This window comes from Melitaea cinxia, chromosome 21 (assembly GCF_905220565.1).
Source record: "Melitaea cinxia chromosome 21, ilMelCinx1.1, whole genome shotgun sequence".
NCBI classification, from domain to species: domain Eukaryota; kingdom Metazoa; phylum Arthropoda; class Insecta; order Lepidoptera; family Nymphalidae; genus Melitaea; species Melitaea cinxia.
Genome location: NC_059414.1, coordinates 9,464,209 through 9,482,468, shown reverse-complemented (window position 1 = coordinate 9,482,468; position 18,260 = coordinate 9,464,209). Strand labels below are relative to the sequence as shown.

General features: G+C 35.5%; 1 protein-coding gene and 1 long non-coding RNA gene across 2 annotated transcripts; one reads left to right on the top strand and one right to left on the bottom strand.

The window, feature by feature from the left end:
* Window positions 1–490: 490 nt before the first annotated feature.
* On the bottom strand, window positions 491–16,779 carry LOC123663827 (serine-arginine protein 55-like). Its single transcript, XM_045598463.1, has 10 exons — window positions 16,755–16,779; window positions 15,707–15,840; window positions 14,651–14,721; window positions 13,095–13,190; window positions 11,652–11,736; window positions 9,831–9,904; window positions 9,112–9,285; window positions 8,019–8,111; window positions 3,074–3,241; window positions 491–1,763 (listed from the first exon to the last, which is right to left on the bottom strand). The coding sequence occupies exons 2-10, from the start codon at window positions 15,830–15,832 to the stop codon at window positions 1,529–1,531; spliced, it is 1,122 nt and encodes a 373-aa protein (XP_045454419.1). The 5' UTR covers window positions 15,833–15,840; window positions 16,755–16,779; the 3' UTR covers window positions 491–1,528.
* LOC123663828 lies at window positions 3,543–4,634 on the top strand. Its single transcript, XR_006744709.1, has 3 exons — window positions 3,543–4,076; window positions 4,328–4,416; window positions 4,540–4,634. It is a non-coding gene; the product is annotated as an uncharacterized LOC123663828 (long non-coding RNA).
* Window positions 16,780–18,260: the final 1,481 nt, after the last annotated feature.

The following is an 18,260-nucleotide window of genomic DNA, read 5'->3' as shown; positions in this document are numbered from 1 at the left end:
GATTCTTAATTAATAAAAAAAATATTCACTATTGTAAGTAGTAAAATTAGAAAGCCTATAAGATTTTTGTACGCGAAAGGAGGTCCAGGTAAACAATTATTTCTCTTTATTTAGAGAATTTTATACAATTATCTTGCAGTCACATTAATAAACTGAATCCGAGTTACAACATATATTTATTTGATATTTTTAACGTAACTTTAACGTATACTTTATAGCACATGAAAACGGCCGAATTTGTCTGGGATCCCCTTAAGTATATGTTTCAAACTTGAGTTGCAAGATTCCACCCTAACAAAAACAAACATACATACATTGCAAGTTAAGCTTTAAAAAAGAGGAGGTTCTCAATTTGACCAAGTTTTTTTAATGTGTTCACTCATAATTATTACTAGTTTCGTATTCCATTGCACTGAGCTACCCGTTGTTTAATTTTAGCAAATTTTAATAGCAAAAATTTTGGAGCTGGCAGGAAAATAAAAACACTAAATAATTTAATCTTATTTATTTTTGGTGCCTTATAAACAATACAGTATTTACAAAATACCTTAACCTATTTGAAAAGGGTGTCATTGAAAATTAATACTACTTACCTAAATAAAAGGTAAATGTACTATTTTAGGATCAAGTGGCCAATTTTAAATTTTTCTTATAAAAACATTATATTAAATTATCTCTTCGTTTACAAACTTTACCGACAGGTAAATAATAATTGCACATTGAATAAAAGGATTTTCTGACGTAATCAAAGGCATTTTTAAACATAAAACTGAATTCATTCTCAACATGGCTCACTTAAAATACGCATTAACAACATTCACAAGCCCACATTCACATTTCCACAATCGGTCTGTAAATTTTCTCAAACAAATCTTTAAACGCGCTTTGAAACGAATTCAATATTTAGTAGTACCGCGATCCAATAACTATACCAGTGGTTCTTAATACGTTAAACGCCGCCTTGATTTTTTTAGTTCTATTTGGGCCATGCCATTATACCATGTAGTCAACACACAGTTGTTCCGTTGGTGCCGCGGGGAACACCACATGACCGCGAACCAGTCAACTTAAAAAATATGACGTAGAATAATATGTCATATAGATAGTGTAAGGAAAAATAAGTAAGATCTTTAAGAACGGGTATGGTAGTGCAATAAAAACATCATACTTTTTTTTATAAATAAGGACTTTTTAGGCCCCCATGGACTAAACAAGCGAGGACCAACTGGTGTCCCCCATAACGTTCAACATGTTAACCTTTTGGTGACAAGGGCATATTTCCAAAAATTTATTATTTTGCCATGGTCCAATAACTATTATTTGAATAAAATTTAGTGTATTTAGTTACAGGCTAGTGAGAAATGCCTCTGTGTGTGAGTAAATCTGACTAGTCTATCTTATCTAGTGTCTATTTCACGGAGCACTAGTTAAGAACCACTGAACTAAACCATATAAAAAGAAAATCGAGCCGCGAGATCACAAAACTAGACGTAACGCACGAAGTAAATATAGAAGTGTGTGATGTAGGTTAGTCACCACTGCGAGGGGAGCGGTCGGCGCTGGCGCGGTCGGGCGCGTCCCCGTTCTGGCGAGGCGAGCCTGAACGTGAACGTGAACGCGAGCGTGAACGCGAATGCTCTCGCGATACGGAGCGTTCGCGCGAACCCGAACGTGAACGCGATCGCGAGCGGGACTTGCTCTCGCGACGCTCCTCTTCACCCTTAGGCGACGCCGCATCCTTGCTTCGAGAACGAGATCTCTCCCTATAGAAAATTTACAAACATACATTAGTTACTTTATTTGTTTAATAATTTAAAATACTTCATACAGGGTCGTCCATTAATTACTGTGAATGTGTTGTGAATTTTTTAGCAACGTTTTTCTCGGTCTGTCGTCTACAACCCATATTCAATTGTGATAAATTAAGCATGGTGATACAAATTTCTAGACAGGCATCAAGGGTGCAGTGTATTTGTTGGTTGTTTTTTATTTTTGTTTAGATATTGTGCGTTCAACAAAAATAAATAAATTAGTAATTAATGGACGACCCCTATAACGAATTACCAAAAGTAAGTATTAATAACAAAACTAAAGTTGCACATAGTATCGAACACCGGCAAATAATTTATCTATTGCATGATTTGTAATATGCGTAGGCGCAACGGTCACTGCACTGGGTTGTGGCTATTGCGCCAACGGATGCGGGTTCGATCCCCGCACATGACAAACATTTGTATTGGCCATACAGATGTTTGCCGTGATCTGGGTGTTTGTGCAGTCCATGTGGAGATCTCCACACCGTGCCTTGGAGAGCACGTTAAGCCGTCGATCCCAGTTATCATGTACCTGATAGCGATGGTTAATCATAGTAGGGAGTATATCCGCCAACCCGCATTGGAGCAGTGCGGTGGATTAAGCTCTGATCCTTCTTTTACATGGGGAAAGGTATGCTCAGCAGTGGATTATTACAGGTTGAAGCGTCTGATTTTATTTAGTTTTTCAAATCTCGTTTTAAATTAAATGTATTCTTATGAGAATAAATATCTTTAAAAATAAAAATTTATTTATATTTAATACATGTATATATTTCTATACTTTAGGGTTTTCCATATATGAATTAAAATGGAGAGAAATATTAGCCATAAAAGTTTACGGGAAATTAAAACTAGTATTTAAGTAGTAAAGTACTAAAAGCAAAAGAAAACGAGTGATGCTCTACTGCACTAACATCGACTATTTCTCACCTGGCTTTAGCGGTGGTTTCTCTTCAAATGATGCGGGAAAATATGGTAAGAGTTAATAAACGAAATATATTGTGCAATCAATTAGTAACAATTTTTCAAATCTCAAGATCATCGCAATCAACGCCAATATACTGACTGGTATTATTGCTTCAGTATGATCTGACAATGATGTTAAAAGATTATGAGTGAGGTTGTAATTGTGATACATTTATTTATTAAAAAATATTTGTTCCTTAATTTAAAGAAAATAAAACTGTTTAGAAGATTATTACAATTATAACCTCACAATATCACACAATTGTCAGAGTGGATTGAAAGCACAAACTTACTTGGAGTCGTGTATCGGTGAACGGGATTTTGAACGGGACTTTGAGCGGGACGCCGATTGCCTTCCATTGCGGTCGGGTGATTTGTGTGAGGCAGAGCGTTCACGCGACTGGCGAGACTCAGAGCGACGCTCGGACTTATGGGACGCTGATCTCGAACGGCTGCGATCCCTATGCGAGTCGTGTGCGAGAAACGGTAGTAAGGGATATTTAGTTTAAGCTACTTCTTGCTACACATTGACAATCTTATTTTACACTAAAATGCAGCTACAAATGCATCAATCATTTGTAACTGCACACTACTCACAACACTAAATGACATGATGTATTTATTATTATAATACTTACGATTTTAAATTTTGTTCAGCGCATGAAATAACATACCTAGCCAAATTAATACTAGGTTAATTCTTTACGTCATGCAATATAAAAATAAAAAATCTCACGTATCGACGGTGAAGTGCGAATATCTTCTATCTAACATTTTAAGTGAAAATGAGTTTTGTATGCCACTGGATTTAAAGTTCAATTTTGCATGTACTGGCAAAACTCCTAAGTAATTGGATTAAAAATAACGTGTTAAAATGATTATTGTAATACCTCCTAAATTATCACGAAAATTTAGACGCAAATAATTGCTGCTAACTAATTCTAACTTACTCTTAGAAATATCTCCTAAGTTAATTATGTATAGTTTTTTGTGCGAATACCTCCTAACTTTATTGAAACATTTTCTAACTTGATGAAAGCACTATTTTGAATAAGACTGGAGTGAATGAGGCGGCCTACGCGTGAAAGAGACAGGACATGTGTTTCGTTTGGTGCGCACTGCGCGTTGCGTCGCGTCGTTCAGTCGTTCTGTAGCTCAGTTACCGGCAAGTAGTTTGACATACGACAATTTTGTGACCTTTACGATTTAAAAATAAATTTTGTGTTTGGTTAATTAACATTTTAAAGTAATATTCAGCTGCAGCTGTTTGGATAAGCTAGATTCTTAGCAAAACTGGTAAGAAAACTTATATAATTTTGATTAACTTTGGTATAACCATATTTGGTATAACTTTGATATCCAACTAAAGTGAAGATAGAAGATTTTTCCATCAATTTTTGTTTTTTAATGCAACTATTTTCTCCTATCTTAATTATTGAGATTGAGATAGGAGGTATTTCTGTTTTTAATTTAAATTTTTACCTATACTTTTGTAAAATAGAAGTTATTGATACATTACAAGTAGTACATCTTTTATTGTATTTCAGAATAATGTCAGGATGGGCAAAACGTATTCAAAGATTAAGAGCAGATCAGATGTTCAACATGCTGAATGTAGATGTTACTGGTACAAAACGTGAGTAGTTAAATTTCTTTAGGTACACATAATAATATTTAATTGATATTATGCGCAAGTTTACAGTAAGTAATAGGTACATACCTATCTGGAATGCTTGTTTAATTTATTTTTAATTTTAAGGTAAAGCTCCCGACAGTGATGACGAAAAGGAAAATAGGGAAAATGAAAATCGTCACCTTGAAGAAGAGGATGATGAATTTCAAAGCTCATTGATTGCGAAACATAAAAAAAATGAGTCGATAAAATCATTTGTTGTCGCAGTAGATAATGAATCTCCTGATTTACAAAGCAATCGTCACGGAATTGTAGATTTAAAAGATAAACAAAAATATCTTCCCTCTGACTGTAGAATTGCGCATTCCGAGACTTTTAATTTGTGTGCCAAGTTGTCTAAAGTAAAGTCTCTGTCACTTTCTGATTTGACACAAGACAATGAATTCTATCATAAATTACAAATGCACAAGTCCGACTCATGCATTAATTCTACAGATCTTTCTTACTTTCATAACAACTTTTTTCATACTCTGATACTGTTCAGTGCAGACCTAAAAGATGCCTATGAAAATCAACAATATTTTGCAGATTTTAAAGCAACAACATTTACTAATGACTCAAACATTTTTTTATCCAAGGTTGATCGTCCTAAATCACTCTCAATGTCTGATTTAACAAAGGATATTCCATTATTAGGTTATAATCGCCGTTGCAAATCAATGACAGAGTCTATCTCTCTTGTAGTTTCACATAGTTCCTTTGAAAATGAGTGGTCAGTTAGAGAATCTGTTTCTAAATACGTACCCCCAAGTGATGATTCTTTTACTGATAAAGATAGCCAAGAAATATTCTACGGAGATCTTGATGAAGGCAGAAAACGACGCAAAAACGCTAAACCTAGTGAATGGGCTAAAAATAAAGCGAAGGAAAAGAGGATGAAAGGAGAAGAGTATTTAGGATACCGAAGACCTCGTGGAGAATCAGTAAAACATGATACTATCAGATCTGCAAGAGAACTAGGGGCAGCGTGTAATTCCGATTTTTGTAGGAAAAGTAAACTAAGGGGTTGCTTTCAATTCACTGAAGACACTCGAAAACAAATTCATAGTAATTTCTGGAAAAAGTTAAACTGGGATCAGCGAAAAATCTTTGTCACCAACTTAGTGACTCGATCTACTACGAATCGTAAAACCGTAAAGAATGAATCAAGACGAACAGGGACATTACAATATTTTTTACCACTCACTGTAACCGGAGATGAAAAGGTCCAAGTTTGTAGGGATATGTTCTTAAATACCTTGTCTCTAGGAGCATTTACTGTCCAGAGTTGGGTTAAGAAAGCAGAATTTGGGATGAGCGCTCACCAGGAATTATTAAATTCTTCTCGAACTTTAACGCTGAGTAAAGAGGTGAAAGCAAAGATGCGGAGCTTAGATGATTTTTTCAATAAACTTCCGAAATTGCCCTCACATTATGCACGTAAAGATACAAATAAGTTATTTCTTGAACCAATTTACAGAAACCTCACCTGTCTGTTCAAAGTCTATCAGGAATATTGTGCTTCTGAGAACATGCCTTCAGTAAGCAGATGTACTTTTGAAAAACAATTCCACGATAAAAACCTTTCTTTAATGACATTAAAAAAAGACATGTGTGACGTGTGTTCGTCTTACATAGCAGGAAATATGGACGAAGCAGACTATCAAGTACACGTTATAAAGAAAAACCGGGCACGAGAAGAAAAATCCATTGATAAACAGAAAGCCGCAAATAAGGAATGTGTTCTTCTTACAATGGATTTAGAAGCTGTGAAGGTATGCCCGTATCTGACAGCAAGCTCACTCTACTTTAAAACAAAACTAACGTGTCATAATTTCACAGTCTATAATGTCACTACTCACCATTGCACTTGCTATTGGTTCAATGAAACAGCAGCTGATATGACCTCCAATACATTTGCGTCATTTTTGATTGACTACATAGAGCGACATTGCTTGCTGCTGAAACTGCCCATAATAATATTTTCTGATGGTTGCACATACCAAAACAGAAATGTGACATTGGCAAATGCTTTACTGAGATTAAGCAAATTGCATGGAATTACTATAATCCAAAAGTTTTTAGTGCCCGGCCATACACAGATGGAGTGTGACTCCGTGCATAGCGCTGTTGAAAGAAAACTCAAAAACAGAGAAATACATTTACCGAGTGAATATTGTACTATCACAAAAGAGGCATGTAAAAGAAATCCATACGAGGTGTTGGAAATTGATTACGACTTTGTCAAAAACTATGCTGATCCCAAGCATTGGGTTTACAAGAGCATCAGGCCTGGGCGTAAAGCGGGTGACCCGCAAGTAGTTGACATTCGAGCAATTAAATACGCACCAGATTCTCCCATACAAGTTAAATTAGACTTTAATAATGACTGGATTGACTTGCCTCAGAGGCCAAAAGTTCAATATGAGGAACCATACCAACAGCTTCATTCCGATCGATTACCAATAACATCTACTAAATACGAACATTTACAACAACTTAAATTAGTCATACCTAAAGATTGTCACTTATTTTATGATAATATACCAAAAAATACATGAATATTCTGAGTAATTTACAGTAAATGATTGCTTAATACCCAATTCGTAGTTCCTTTTTTTTTTGTCCATCTTTTCTTAATTTCTAAATGTTTAATCTTGTGTTCCTATAATTACATAGTTTATTTGATAGACTGTGTACAGCTGGTAGACTGTTTTTGATTTTTGAGAACGAGTAGGTAATATTTGTTTATTCTTTATACTTTTATTTCTAAATGTGTAATATTGTGTTGCTACATTTGATAAGGGTATTTTTTTAGGTAGCTAATTTAAAAAATTTACAATTTTTGAGTCTTTTTTTTTCTAAATTTTTTACCTGGTATTACTATATAACATAGGAGTACGAAATAACTGCAGCTAGGTACTGCTGAATTAAATAATTAAAATTGTTTTTATATTGAGTCTATCTGTTAGATTTTAAAAAATTTATTGATTAGTTTAGCATATTATGTTGATCTTAAAAAAACAGTTACTTTTATTGTGATTACTAATTATTAATAAAGAAAAGAATAACTAGATGATGACATTAATAAACATTTTTTTCGTTACTTATTGTATGTCTTTTATTTATAAATATCTTCGAAGTACGAATCACTAACTGTTGTATTTATAATATTGATACCAATAACTTCTAACTGACATTATTTCAAAAATAACCTATCATAGGCTAATGTGACTAACTTCATTGAAATTGTCATATAATTTTATACCAATACCAATATTTAACATTTATTGATAAACTATATTAAAATAATGAATCATTTTTTTCGCCTCCTGTAAAATTTTGTTTTTGTTGGATAGAAGATATTCGCACTTCACCGTCGGTATATATTATTGAATTAACGCATGCAAGCAGTTATTTCAGTAGATTGAAGTGGAAAGTTCAAAAATATGTAGTTTCTGGTTGACAGGTGTTCTAGTGATGTTAAAGAAATTTATATATACACGAGTCTAGATCACTATAATTTTAAAGCCTTATTATTAAAGTAACAAATATTTTTTACTCACTTAGATCTGGACCTAGAGCGAGACTTAGCTGCGGGACTCTTGCTCTTTGGGCGAGACTTCGATCTTGATCGGGAAGAGTGGCGAGAACGAGACCTGACGACGAATTTTCTTTATCAGTATGAGTATAAGAGCTAATATTTATTAAGAGGTAGTGAGTAAAATGTCAGTAAGAAACTTATCATTCACGAGTCTTCAGCCCCGAAAGATGGTAAAAAATATAGTATCATCATGAACAGTGCTTTATGTGTTGTAGTTTTGTAATATTTAATTATTGAAGTATAGAAAACATTATGTATGGTAGGTTACAAAAACATAGATTTGAGTAGTGCACTTTTTTAAATTATTGGACTTGTACTGAATAATATAAATTTCTGATCTTTTTGAAAAGTAAATTTTTGTCTTACTTTTATACGAGGCTCTGGCCTTTTTAAGAGTTAATTTGGATATAAAAATCTTAGGGAAAAAAAATGGTGATTGCCCTATCTACGTGTGATAACAGTTGCAATTAAATGATGTTGTGTACGTTTTTAAATATGATGACAAATGTCCGATGTCCAAAGTTGTGGTGTACCATATATCGAATGCGATCGAAATCGAGTCCATAAGATTGACGACATATCGTCGCAGTAATCACAGCCCAGGTTATTGCGCTGGGGGTTGCGGGATCGATCCCCGCTCATGACAGATGTTCGTATTGGCCATATAGATGTTTAATGAATGTTTGTACTTGTGTATTGTGTTTCCGGAACCAAGAAAAAATCCTACTGGGTACCATTGAGTGTAAAACATCACAAGGAACTCGAGGAAGATCGCTTATGGTGTCGCGACGAATCCTATGCACCGTTGTGAATATTTTAAGTATCGTAGCATGTCTGATTTACAAAGGCGTAGGTTTGTCTTATATCGAATGAATGTAACATACACGTTTCATTTACATTTCCTAACCTGGAGAGCGTCTCTCACGGCTGCGCGAACGCGAGCAACGGTCCTCCACGAGTCGTATGCGCGGTTGTGTTGAATATTTTAAGTATGTTGGCACGTTTGACGTGTAAGCATACAGAATGTGTGATACGTGTCAGCTACGTGTCCTCACCTGGAGCGGCGTCTCTCACGACTGCGAGAGCGCGAGCGACTCGAGGAAGATCGCGTGCGGCGTCGCGAAGAGCGGCGATCTTCAACGAGTCGTATGCGCCGTCCGTTCAGTTCCGTACCGTCCAGCTTTTCTATAGCCGCGCGCATATCTGAATGCGTAGCGAACTCGACAACACTGCAATAGAATTGTTTCTTTTTATTTATTTATTGATGTACTAGCTATTTGTACTTCATCCAATAATGTCATTATTCCGTTAAAATTAGATACTCAAAGTTAATTCAGAAAAGCATTGTTGCAAAATACACCATGAACATTTGATTAAAAAGGTATATTAAAATAAAAAAAAAAAATAAAAAAAAACAATATGGTACCACTTATATAAAAATTGTTCATATCCAGTTTTCGGTAATATTGAATATATGACTAGCCTGTTGGCGCAGTTTGTAGTGACCCTGCTTTCTACTCCGAGGGTTGTGGGTTCGATTCCCACCAGTCTTAGTGTAATATAAATATTTATTTATATGTTTATCAAAAAAAATATTTAGCTATACCAGTCGGCTGTTACCTACAACACAAGCATTAAGTTGCTTACTTTAGGAACAGAGGACCGTGTGTGTATTGTGTAGATATTAATTTATTTATTATTTATTTAAAAACTCGTAATATTTTAGGTCTTGGTTGACTTAATAATGTCAAAAACATGTTACATAAATACATACCCTTCATTTCTATGTTGCTTGTGAGCATCAGCATATGTTACTTCGCCAGCTTGACGCATATAATCCTTTAAGTCCTGTAAACCAATAACACTTCTTAGTTTTTTGTTTACAATGAAAATATACATAAAAACCCTGCTTATAACATTTATCAGAAAAAAATATTATCATCAAGGTTTTCAGCCCCGAAAGATGGTAAAAAAATACGATTTCATCATGTAAATGGCGACTATAGGAAAGGTGTGATGACACCCCAATTATATTATTAATGTATGTGCTACCTGAATGAATTAGACAATTAAAAGAAACATGATTTGTGCCTATACAGATTTCGCAGACGGTCAACCAACTGGTTATCATTTCTTATGTTTAATGTAGTGTTACGCCAATCAATTCCTCTGTAGTAAGCAGGCTCCACATCAGTTTGATTATAGTAAGCATGTCGAAATCCAAATTCATCACAGGAATGTCGAATTGCAATCCAGTTCATCTCCAATGCAGTAGAATGATAATTACTCTGATTTTGCCAAGTTTCAATTTCTCAAAATTCTTTTAGTTTTTGATTTTAAACTTTATGTTCACTGATTGTATGTTTCAACCAAATTCATCAGCTTTAGTTCTGTTTCAAAATATCAAAAAAACTGGCTCCTGTTCCTTATCAATGCCGTTTGGAAGTCTGACATTTAGTTTTCATTAGTGTGTAACTTCATCAGGTGTAAATCATTCAGCAACCAAGAAAATCCTCCATTCCATATAATACACGTTGTAATGTCTTCCAGGAATTTTTCCAGTCCAAACTCATGAGTCTGTTGTTTTACAAAACCCAACAATTCTAGTCATATACCCAATTTCCATAAACCTTGAACTGTAAAACAAACAATGGATAAGCATAATTGATGCTCATACATCCTGAGCACAATTCTCGCAAGCTACATATTCTTTGCCAATCCAATAAGCAATGATACCATAGAGGTAGCACCGGCCACGAAAAACTGTTTAGGCACCAAAATGAAAAAAAAAAAAAAATCACAACATTGACCAATTTATTTTGCTGGTCTCTATAAACTTAATTAAAAAAAAAAAAAATAATGTGAGATATGAATTAAAATGGGTTTGCACATAATGAGATCGGCTCCTGTAGTGCCCCCCGACTTTACCTTGGCCGGCGGTTGAAGCGTGTCCCGACCATCGACCGTCCCGGGGGCGCCGCAGTATACCCTCCTAACATCGGCTCAGACCATCATCTCAGGGCTACATCGGGGAAGGGCTCAGGGCACGAAACGCCACCTTCTGTCGTTATTTAAAAATATCTATAAACTCGCAATGTATTACAGGTGTAAATTACTTTTATAATATCAATTTAATATATTCAAAAGGCAAGCTAATTAACAAAATTAAATTGTGAAGCTACTTAATGAAAATTTATTTGATTTTTTTTGAGTTTATTATAAGCAACAGTTAATCCTGTTGTCTAACTGTCCTGCTGTACCGTCTCTGTATTTTTAAACATCTTACGTTTTCTCGATAGGAATTCGCGCCAATCTCCGTGATCCATGGTATCACACTATCTTATCTTGAAGTCATCCAAGCCAAGTTGAGTTACTTGTCTAATCCAATGCTGTCTTCATTTATAATTTTCTTCTACTTTTTCTTCTACTTCTGTTTGACAAAAGAACTGCTCCTCTGATATTGAAATTGCCACATCCTTTGAATGTAAGCGACCAACAAGCCCAGTGTTGCCCAGCCCTCATGACCGTGTAGCTCCAAACCCTGAGTGATTGTGATGGGATGATGATGGACGTTCCAATCCACTCAATCTCTTACCTGCCAGCTAATGCGGCTAGATAGATTTTCGACGATAAGTCGATACTCCGTGCGCGTCGGCGGGCCGTATCTATAATTGTAGTCACTGTGGAAAGAAATTGTCTAGATAAGTTTGTTATAATTTTTAAAGCAAAAAAGTTTTAATATAATGAAATGTTTGGGAGAGGTAAAAATGTAGTTAATGATAGATTCTATTTCTTTTACTATAATTATTGGAAATAGGTCACAGTAGTGATTTTACCAACATTAAATATCAATAAAAAAAAAAAACTCAGTTTTATTCTTCCAAAAGTTTACAACAGCAAGTGAAAACAAATTCTGAAATAACATAATTTGAAACAGCATATGACTTAAGTGTTTACTTCCGAATTTCTAAATTTCTTTAATACATTTTTTGTAGGAACCAAAAAATATATTGGTTCAAAATAAATTAGGAAAATAAAAATATATAAAAGAATTTGATACTGCCCGATTATAAAAGGATTTGAAAAATACTAATATTTTGATATTACTTACTTATTTTAACATCATATGTATTAAAAACAATTTTAATCCATTAATCTGCAGTGGAGCAGTATTGATGGATTAAGCTCCGACCCTTCTATATGGAGAAATAGGCCTATGCCCAGAATCGAGATGTTATAGGCTGAATCAATTACTTAGTGTATTTGTTATTTCTTTTATACGATATATATGTTATGGAGATGCCTACAAACAATATATTATGCAGATCATGAACATATTTTTGACGTTAGTCTCCTGAACATGAACTTACAATGGCTTACTTACTGATGAATTACAAAATCTTTATTGCATAATGGTTATCATTTTATAAAATTTTTGATTCTTAACTGCATTCTTTCAAATGAGGGGTTCTGTAGGTGAAATAGATCACGTTCAATGTGAAAAAAATCCTAGCCTTTGAAGAACTGCAGTTAGGAGTCGAACAATCTCTATAATATAGTAGAGATAATTATGATTGATTGATTGATTGAGTCAGCCTGTACCATATAACTGCTGAGCATAGGCCTTTTTTCCACGTAGAAGGATCGTAGTTTTATTCACCACGCTGCTCCACTCGAGTTGGGAGACATTCCCTACTATAAGTAATGTTTGCTCTTTCAAACAACCGAACCCGTAACCGCCGGTGTTTGAGCGCATACGCGACACACACGCCACAACACTACACCAGAGCAATGTCGATGATGATGATGAGTGTTAGTGTAGGATATAAGTTTACAAAAGTGGGACGGGATGGTCGATTATGGCATGAAATGACGCGAAAGCGGTATGCAGCTATAACAATGTAGTGTGTGAGATGCGGATACGTATATAGTACACAGAGGCCGGCGCGCGGCGCGGCGGCTGGTCGCGGGGCCGCCAGCGGTCCGAGCCGCGGGGCGTGCCGCGCGCGCTGCACCGACACCCTACAACACAACTCACTCGTATCTCGACCGGCCGCGGTCGCGCTCGTAGTAGCGGTCGCGACGGTAGCGGTCCGCGCTGCGGTCGATGCCCCTCGCCGGCTCCACCACGACCCTGTAGCACATCGTCCCGACATCGTTAGGAGCCTCACTCACATCACTCCCAACCACATATAATGGCAGTAACGACAACGGCACGCCACTTCCACGATTGCTTCACGCTTCGTTGCTGTGATACATACTAGTCGCGGCACAGATAAAATGTATATTTTTAATACAACTAAGTCAGCTTATATAGTAAGTCTATAGACGACACATCGCAAGCTAGCTTTTAAAAACAAGCAGATTGCTGTCTTTATTTTTATATTGAGCACATTTAAAATGTTATAGCTCCAAGCTCCAAATCCTATTGCAACTGAAGATATTTTAGTCTTGAACTTTTTTGTAAATTGTAGTAAAACTTGCCATGTTCTCCAAACCGGTATATAGGATCATCCTTAATCTGTCTGATGTGCACCACTTGTACAATGAAATCACTCACTATCTATTTGAACAGTACAATATTGTGATATAAATCTTTAATATGTGTTTTAATATTGAAAATTAGAAACTGTTTTGGTAATTATTTATTTGTTCCACATATAAAATTATGAATTAATATAAATTAAATATATTTTGACTTTCAACTAATTGTTTTTATGTAATATTGACAAAATATTACCAATGATTTTTCTAATTAATAACGGCAAGAGCTTTTTTTAGATTTTTTAATTTATATTTCAAGAAACTTTCATTAACACGTTGAACGCCAGACCAAAAACCATGTTTAGTCCAGTGGGCCGCGACGGACACCATGTGACTGCCATTATATTGGGTCCAAGAGGCCGTGTCGGACACCATGTGTCCGCATGCCCTCGATCACTTCAGAAGCCTCTAGGGAGCCGACAGACAGTGTTTCGACTGTTTTTACTAAGGCAAGTGACCCGCGCGGCCTCACAGTGCAATAAGGCCACATAGCACAAAAAAAAAATCGAAAACACTTTGAATTTATAGGCTTTTTAACAAATTGTTTCCAAAAATGTTATAGCTGGTGTCTGCCACTTGAGATCTTGGAAAATAATGGGTAAATAACTGTTTCCGTCAGTCGCCCATTATTTTTGAGGTTTTCGCTGACAATATTTGCAGAAAAACACCTTAACAATTTTTTGACGATTCTCGATTTATTGGTGTGGCCCCAGGCGAAAGTATGCTGTCGGACATATGGTGTCCGTCATGGCGTCCAACGTGTTAAACAAAATAGAAAAGCAATAAAATAGAAATTTGTCTCATAATTGTACTGCACAAAACTTAATCTTTCATTTGCATTTACTAAATTTTTCAATTGGTTTAATTATCAGTAAAGAATAATATTTAATTCTCCATTCACATCCTCATAAAATGTGACACCTTAATTATTAGTATGTCTTATGATATTATAATAGCTTTTTTAATTGTTCTTTAATAATAAATACATTCAGGTAACTAAAGATAAAAATTTGATACTTAAAGAGAATTTTATAATTGATTATTTCTTACCTTTCTCCAAGCAATTCTTTTCCATTTAATTCATAAACTGCATCATCAGCATCTCTATAATCTTCGAATTCCTGAAAGATTTGCACTAAGACGTTATATTGATTGAGACAATTAGTTTATTAATGAATATTATAATAATTACATTATATTGATTCAGCCTAATTATAATACTCATTTATAGACTATACATATTATAGATAGGTGCATCATCATCAGTTCAGCCTATCGCAGTCCACTGCTGAACATAGGCCTCCACAAGTTCGCGCCAAAAATGGCGTAAACCCATGTGTTTTATGGTTTTGTCCATAGTCACCACGCTGGTCAGGCTGGTTGCAGACCACAGGGCTGGCTTTTTCGCACCGAAGACGCTGCAGCCCGTCTTTGGCCTGACTATTTCAAAGCCAGCAGTTGGATGGCTATCCTACTATCAGTTGGCTTTTTTAGTTCCTGCTGTGTGGTTACCGCAGTAAAGAATATAGCAACTTCCTCTCTTCCCGTGGGTGCGTAAGAGGCGACTAGGGAATAACATAGTTCCACTACCACCTTGGAACTTAAAAAGCTGACTGATAGGTAATTTACTGATAGTATAATTAGTTACTAACAAAAAAAAAAGAAAGGGTTAATTTCTTATAAAATTGAGGATTAGAACTGAATCAGTCTGAACAGTGATGACATATTAGCAGACAATTTTTTCTATGATTAGTGATTATTATAATCAAGTATCTATTGCAATAAACCTTAACTGAAAACGTTATTTCTCTTTGATATTGTGTAGAGACACAAACACATTTCCCAAGATCAGGAACTTAACCCATTAACACCAGGTTATAGCTGCTAACCCACACATTTACCAGAATGGTTGTCAGGAATGAGATTTGTGGAATATAACTTGAAAATCAATAGAAAATGCTAACTCATACAAATCAGAAATATTTTTGACAAACTCCATAGTAGTTTTAGATATTCTATCTAGTAAAAATAATATAAGTCCAAACAAAAGTATAAGTAGTTGGTAAAAGAAATCAAGTAAAATATTCAGTATAAAAAAAATCTTACAACAAATCCATAACCATTCTTGATTAGTATATCCCTGATCCTGCCAAAACCTTTGAAGAATTTTTCCAAGTCTCTCTCACGAACTCCGAAGGGCAGACCGCCAACATAGACACGCGACCCAACCATACTTTACGCTGAAATAAATAAAAAGTTTATACTACATTGGTCTACGTTATGGTTGACGCCGCGTTGGCGCAACGGTCACAGCACTGGTATGTTGGCCTTTTGTGCAGTCCTTGTGGATCTCCCCACCGTGCCTCGGAGGGCACGTTAAGCCGTCGGTCCCGGTTGTTACACCTGATGGCGATCGTTACTCATAGTAGGGAATATAGCTAACCTGCATCGGAGCAGCCTGATGGATTAAGCTCTGATCCTTCTACATGGGGAAAGAGGCCTATGCCCAGCAGAGGGATATTACAGGTTGTAGCAAGCGTCTTAACTAATTGACACTCGCTTACTTCAAAAATCGATTTAACCAGTTAATCAATGAATGAATAACATCATATCATCGACCTCATAAGTAACAAATGCACGACTTCAGATCTAATTTATGTGATGATAGTGGTTTATTTATCAATGAAAAGCAATCTAATTACATAATTCTAGAAAGTTCTGCGATAAGCATACTTCGGTCGACTATTAAGATTTTTAGGTTAATTGCACGTATAAGTTTAGTAAATACCATATTAAGTAATATTTAGCTAATGAATTTACATCTATTAACATTTAGACTCTTTAACGATAACTGAACAAGCATTTGCGTATAAATCTTACTTAAAATAAACGAAATGGCGTAATGGCGGCACGGCGGCTGCCGACTTTCGGCACCACGCGGTTAGCAAATTGGCAAATATTAACAGTAACTTCATACAAATGGAGAGTAGGTTTTAAATAAATTTTCTAACAAAATGTAAAGTGTCTTTTATACCCCATTAGCCAAAATATCACAAAAAATCAAATATTGATTTAAATGAATTACAATATGGCGACGATAGCATACAAGCTACGACTCGGTCATCGAATAATCCAAAATTCTTAATAAACTTACCTGTATTAGAAAACTTCAAGACACTTTTTCTTAAATTTAGCAACAACTTATATTATTAAACAAACAAACCTATTAATAAACAAAATTATGCACGTAATACTATTTAAAACACGTGAAGATTCACGACAGTCGACACCGCAAGCTTCTGGGCGGAAATGGCGTTTTCTGGTTACGGTTGGTACAATGAAATATTGGCTACGTTCCATTACGCGTCCGCAACGATCGCGGCGCCCATCCATTCTATCGTTCCACTTAAAGGTGGCCATTGACGATCAGTTAAACTGATCAGTTTTGCGAGCTCTCCAAAATTTGATCGTGAGTGTAGAACCATCGCTCCAGAGTTTTAACTGACGACGTGCCACGTAAATCCATTCCGGAGCGTCGCGCCGAACTACGTACACGTAAATAAACACGTAATAACGTCCATGATTTTACTTCAAAAATATTGCCAGTGGTGAGTGGATATTTGCATGTGTTCCATACGCATACCTACAGCTTTCATCGGGTATGTTCCAGTCAACGACCGCAACGTGTAATGCTTTCTCTATCGTTCCACACTTCTACCTAAGGCCCGTGGTCGTCGTGAGCCAGTGTTGTCAACCCGAATTTTAGAAAATCAGTAGATTATGTGCTAAATGTTGTCACCCATAGAGCAACACGGAGGGGAGTAGCCATTGCGTTTGTTACCGATACAAAACTGTCTGTCATTTTTTGCGGGGGGGGGGGGGGGGAATTACACACATGCACACTTTATCTAATTCCCACACAAAAATAATCGTCTGTCACTACGAAACTCACACATACTAAATTAAAATCACACTTACATTTTTCACACACACATAGATACATTCTGTGTCATTACAGTATAATGACACGCCGCAACTACACTGAAAAGTTGCTAACAGCCGTGTTTGTAACAACTGTCGATATGCATTATCAATGAATTCAAGTAGTCGGTTAGGTAAATAAGGTTTTTAAAGTGATACAAAGGTAAGATGTTATTATAAAAATAGACTTAATTTATTATATACTAAAAATAAAACGTCTTCATGTAAAATAAACAATTATAAAGAGTAAAGATTTGATTGTTTGTTTGTTAGCATTGAATAGGCTCCGAAACTACTGGACCGATTCAAAAAATTATTTCACCGTTGAGAAGCTACACTATCCTTGACTGACATAGGTTATACTATATTTTCAAAAATATTAGAGATCCTTACTAAAACTCCAATAATGTAACCCAAGGGATAAAAAAATTACCTAAAGAATTCCTTACATTGCGTGCGCTGCAAAAACTAATGATAATAGAAATATATAATGTAGTAAGACTTTGTAAAACACATGACATCAAACACATGATACACTGTGATGTCAACGGATCAGGAATAGGGAGCGTAGCACTATTGGCATCATAAGATGATAGCCTGTCATCTGCTAGATTGAATGATTTGTTGATGACTCTGAAAGGATGGATTTAACATTGTTAATTTTCAAAGTTGATAAATC

Excerpts from the sequence above, each read along its gene's own strand:
- LOC123663827 (XM_045598463.1), bottom strand. The coding sequence starts at position 15,832 with ATGGTTGGGTCGCGTGTCTATGTTGGCGGTCTGCCCTTCGGAGTTCGT. Across the intron at positions 8,112-9,111 it reads CGTGAGAGACGCCGCTCCAG|GTCTCGTTCTCGCCACTCTT; the intron begins GTGAGGACACGT and ends ATTCGTCGTCAG. Across the intron at positions 1,764-3,073 it reads TCACCGATACACGACTCCAA|GGAGAGATCTCGTTCTCGAA; the intron begins GTAAGTTTGTGC and ends AATTTTCTATAG.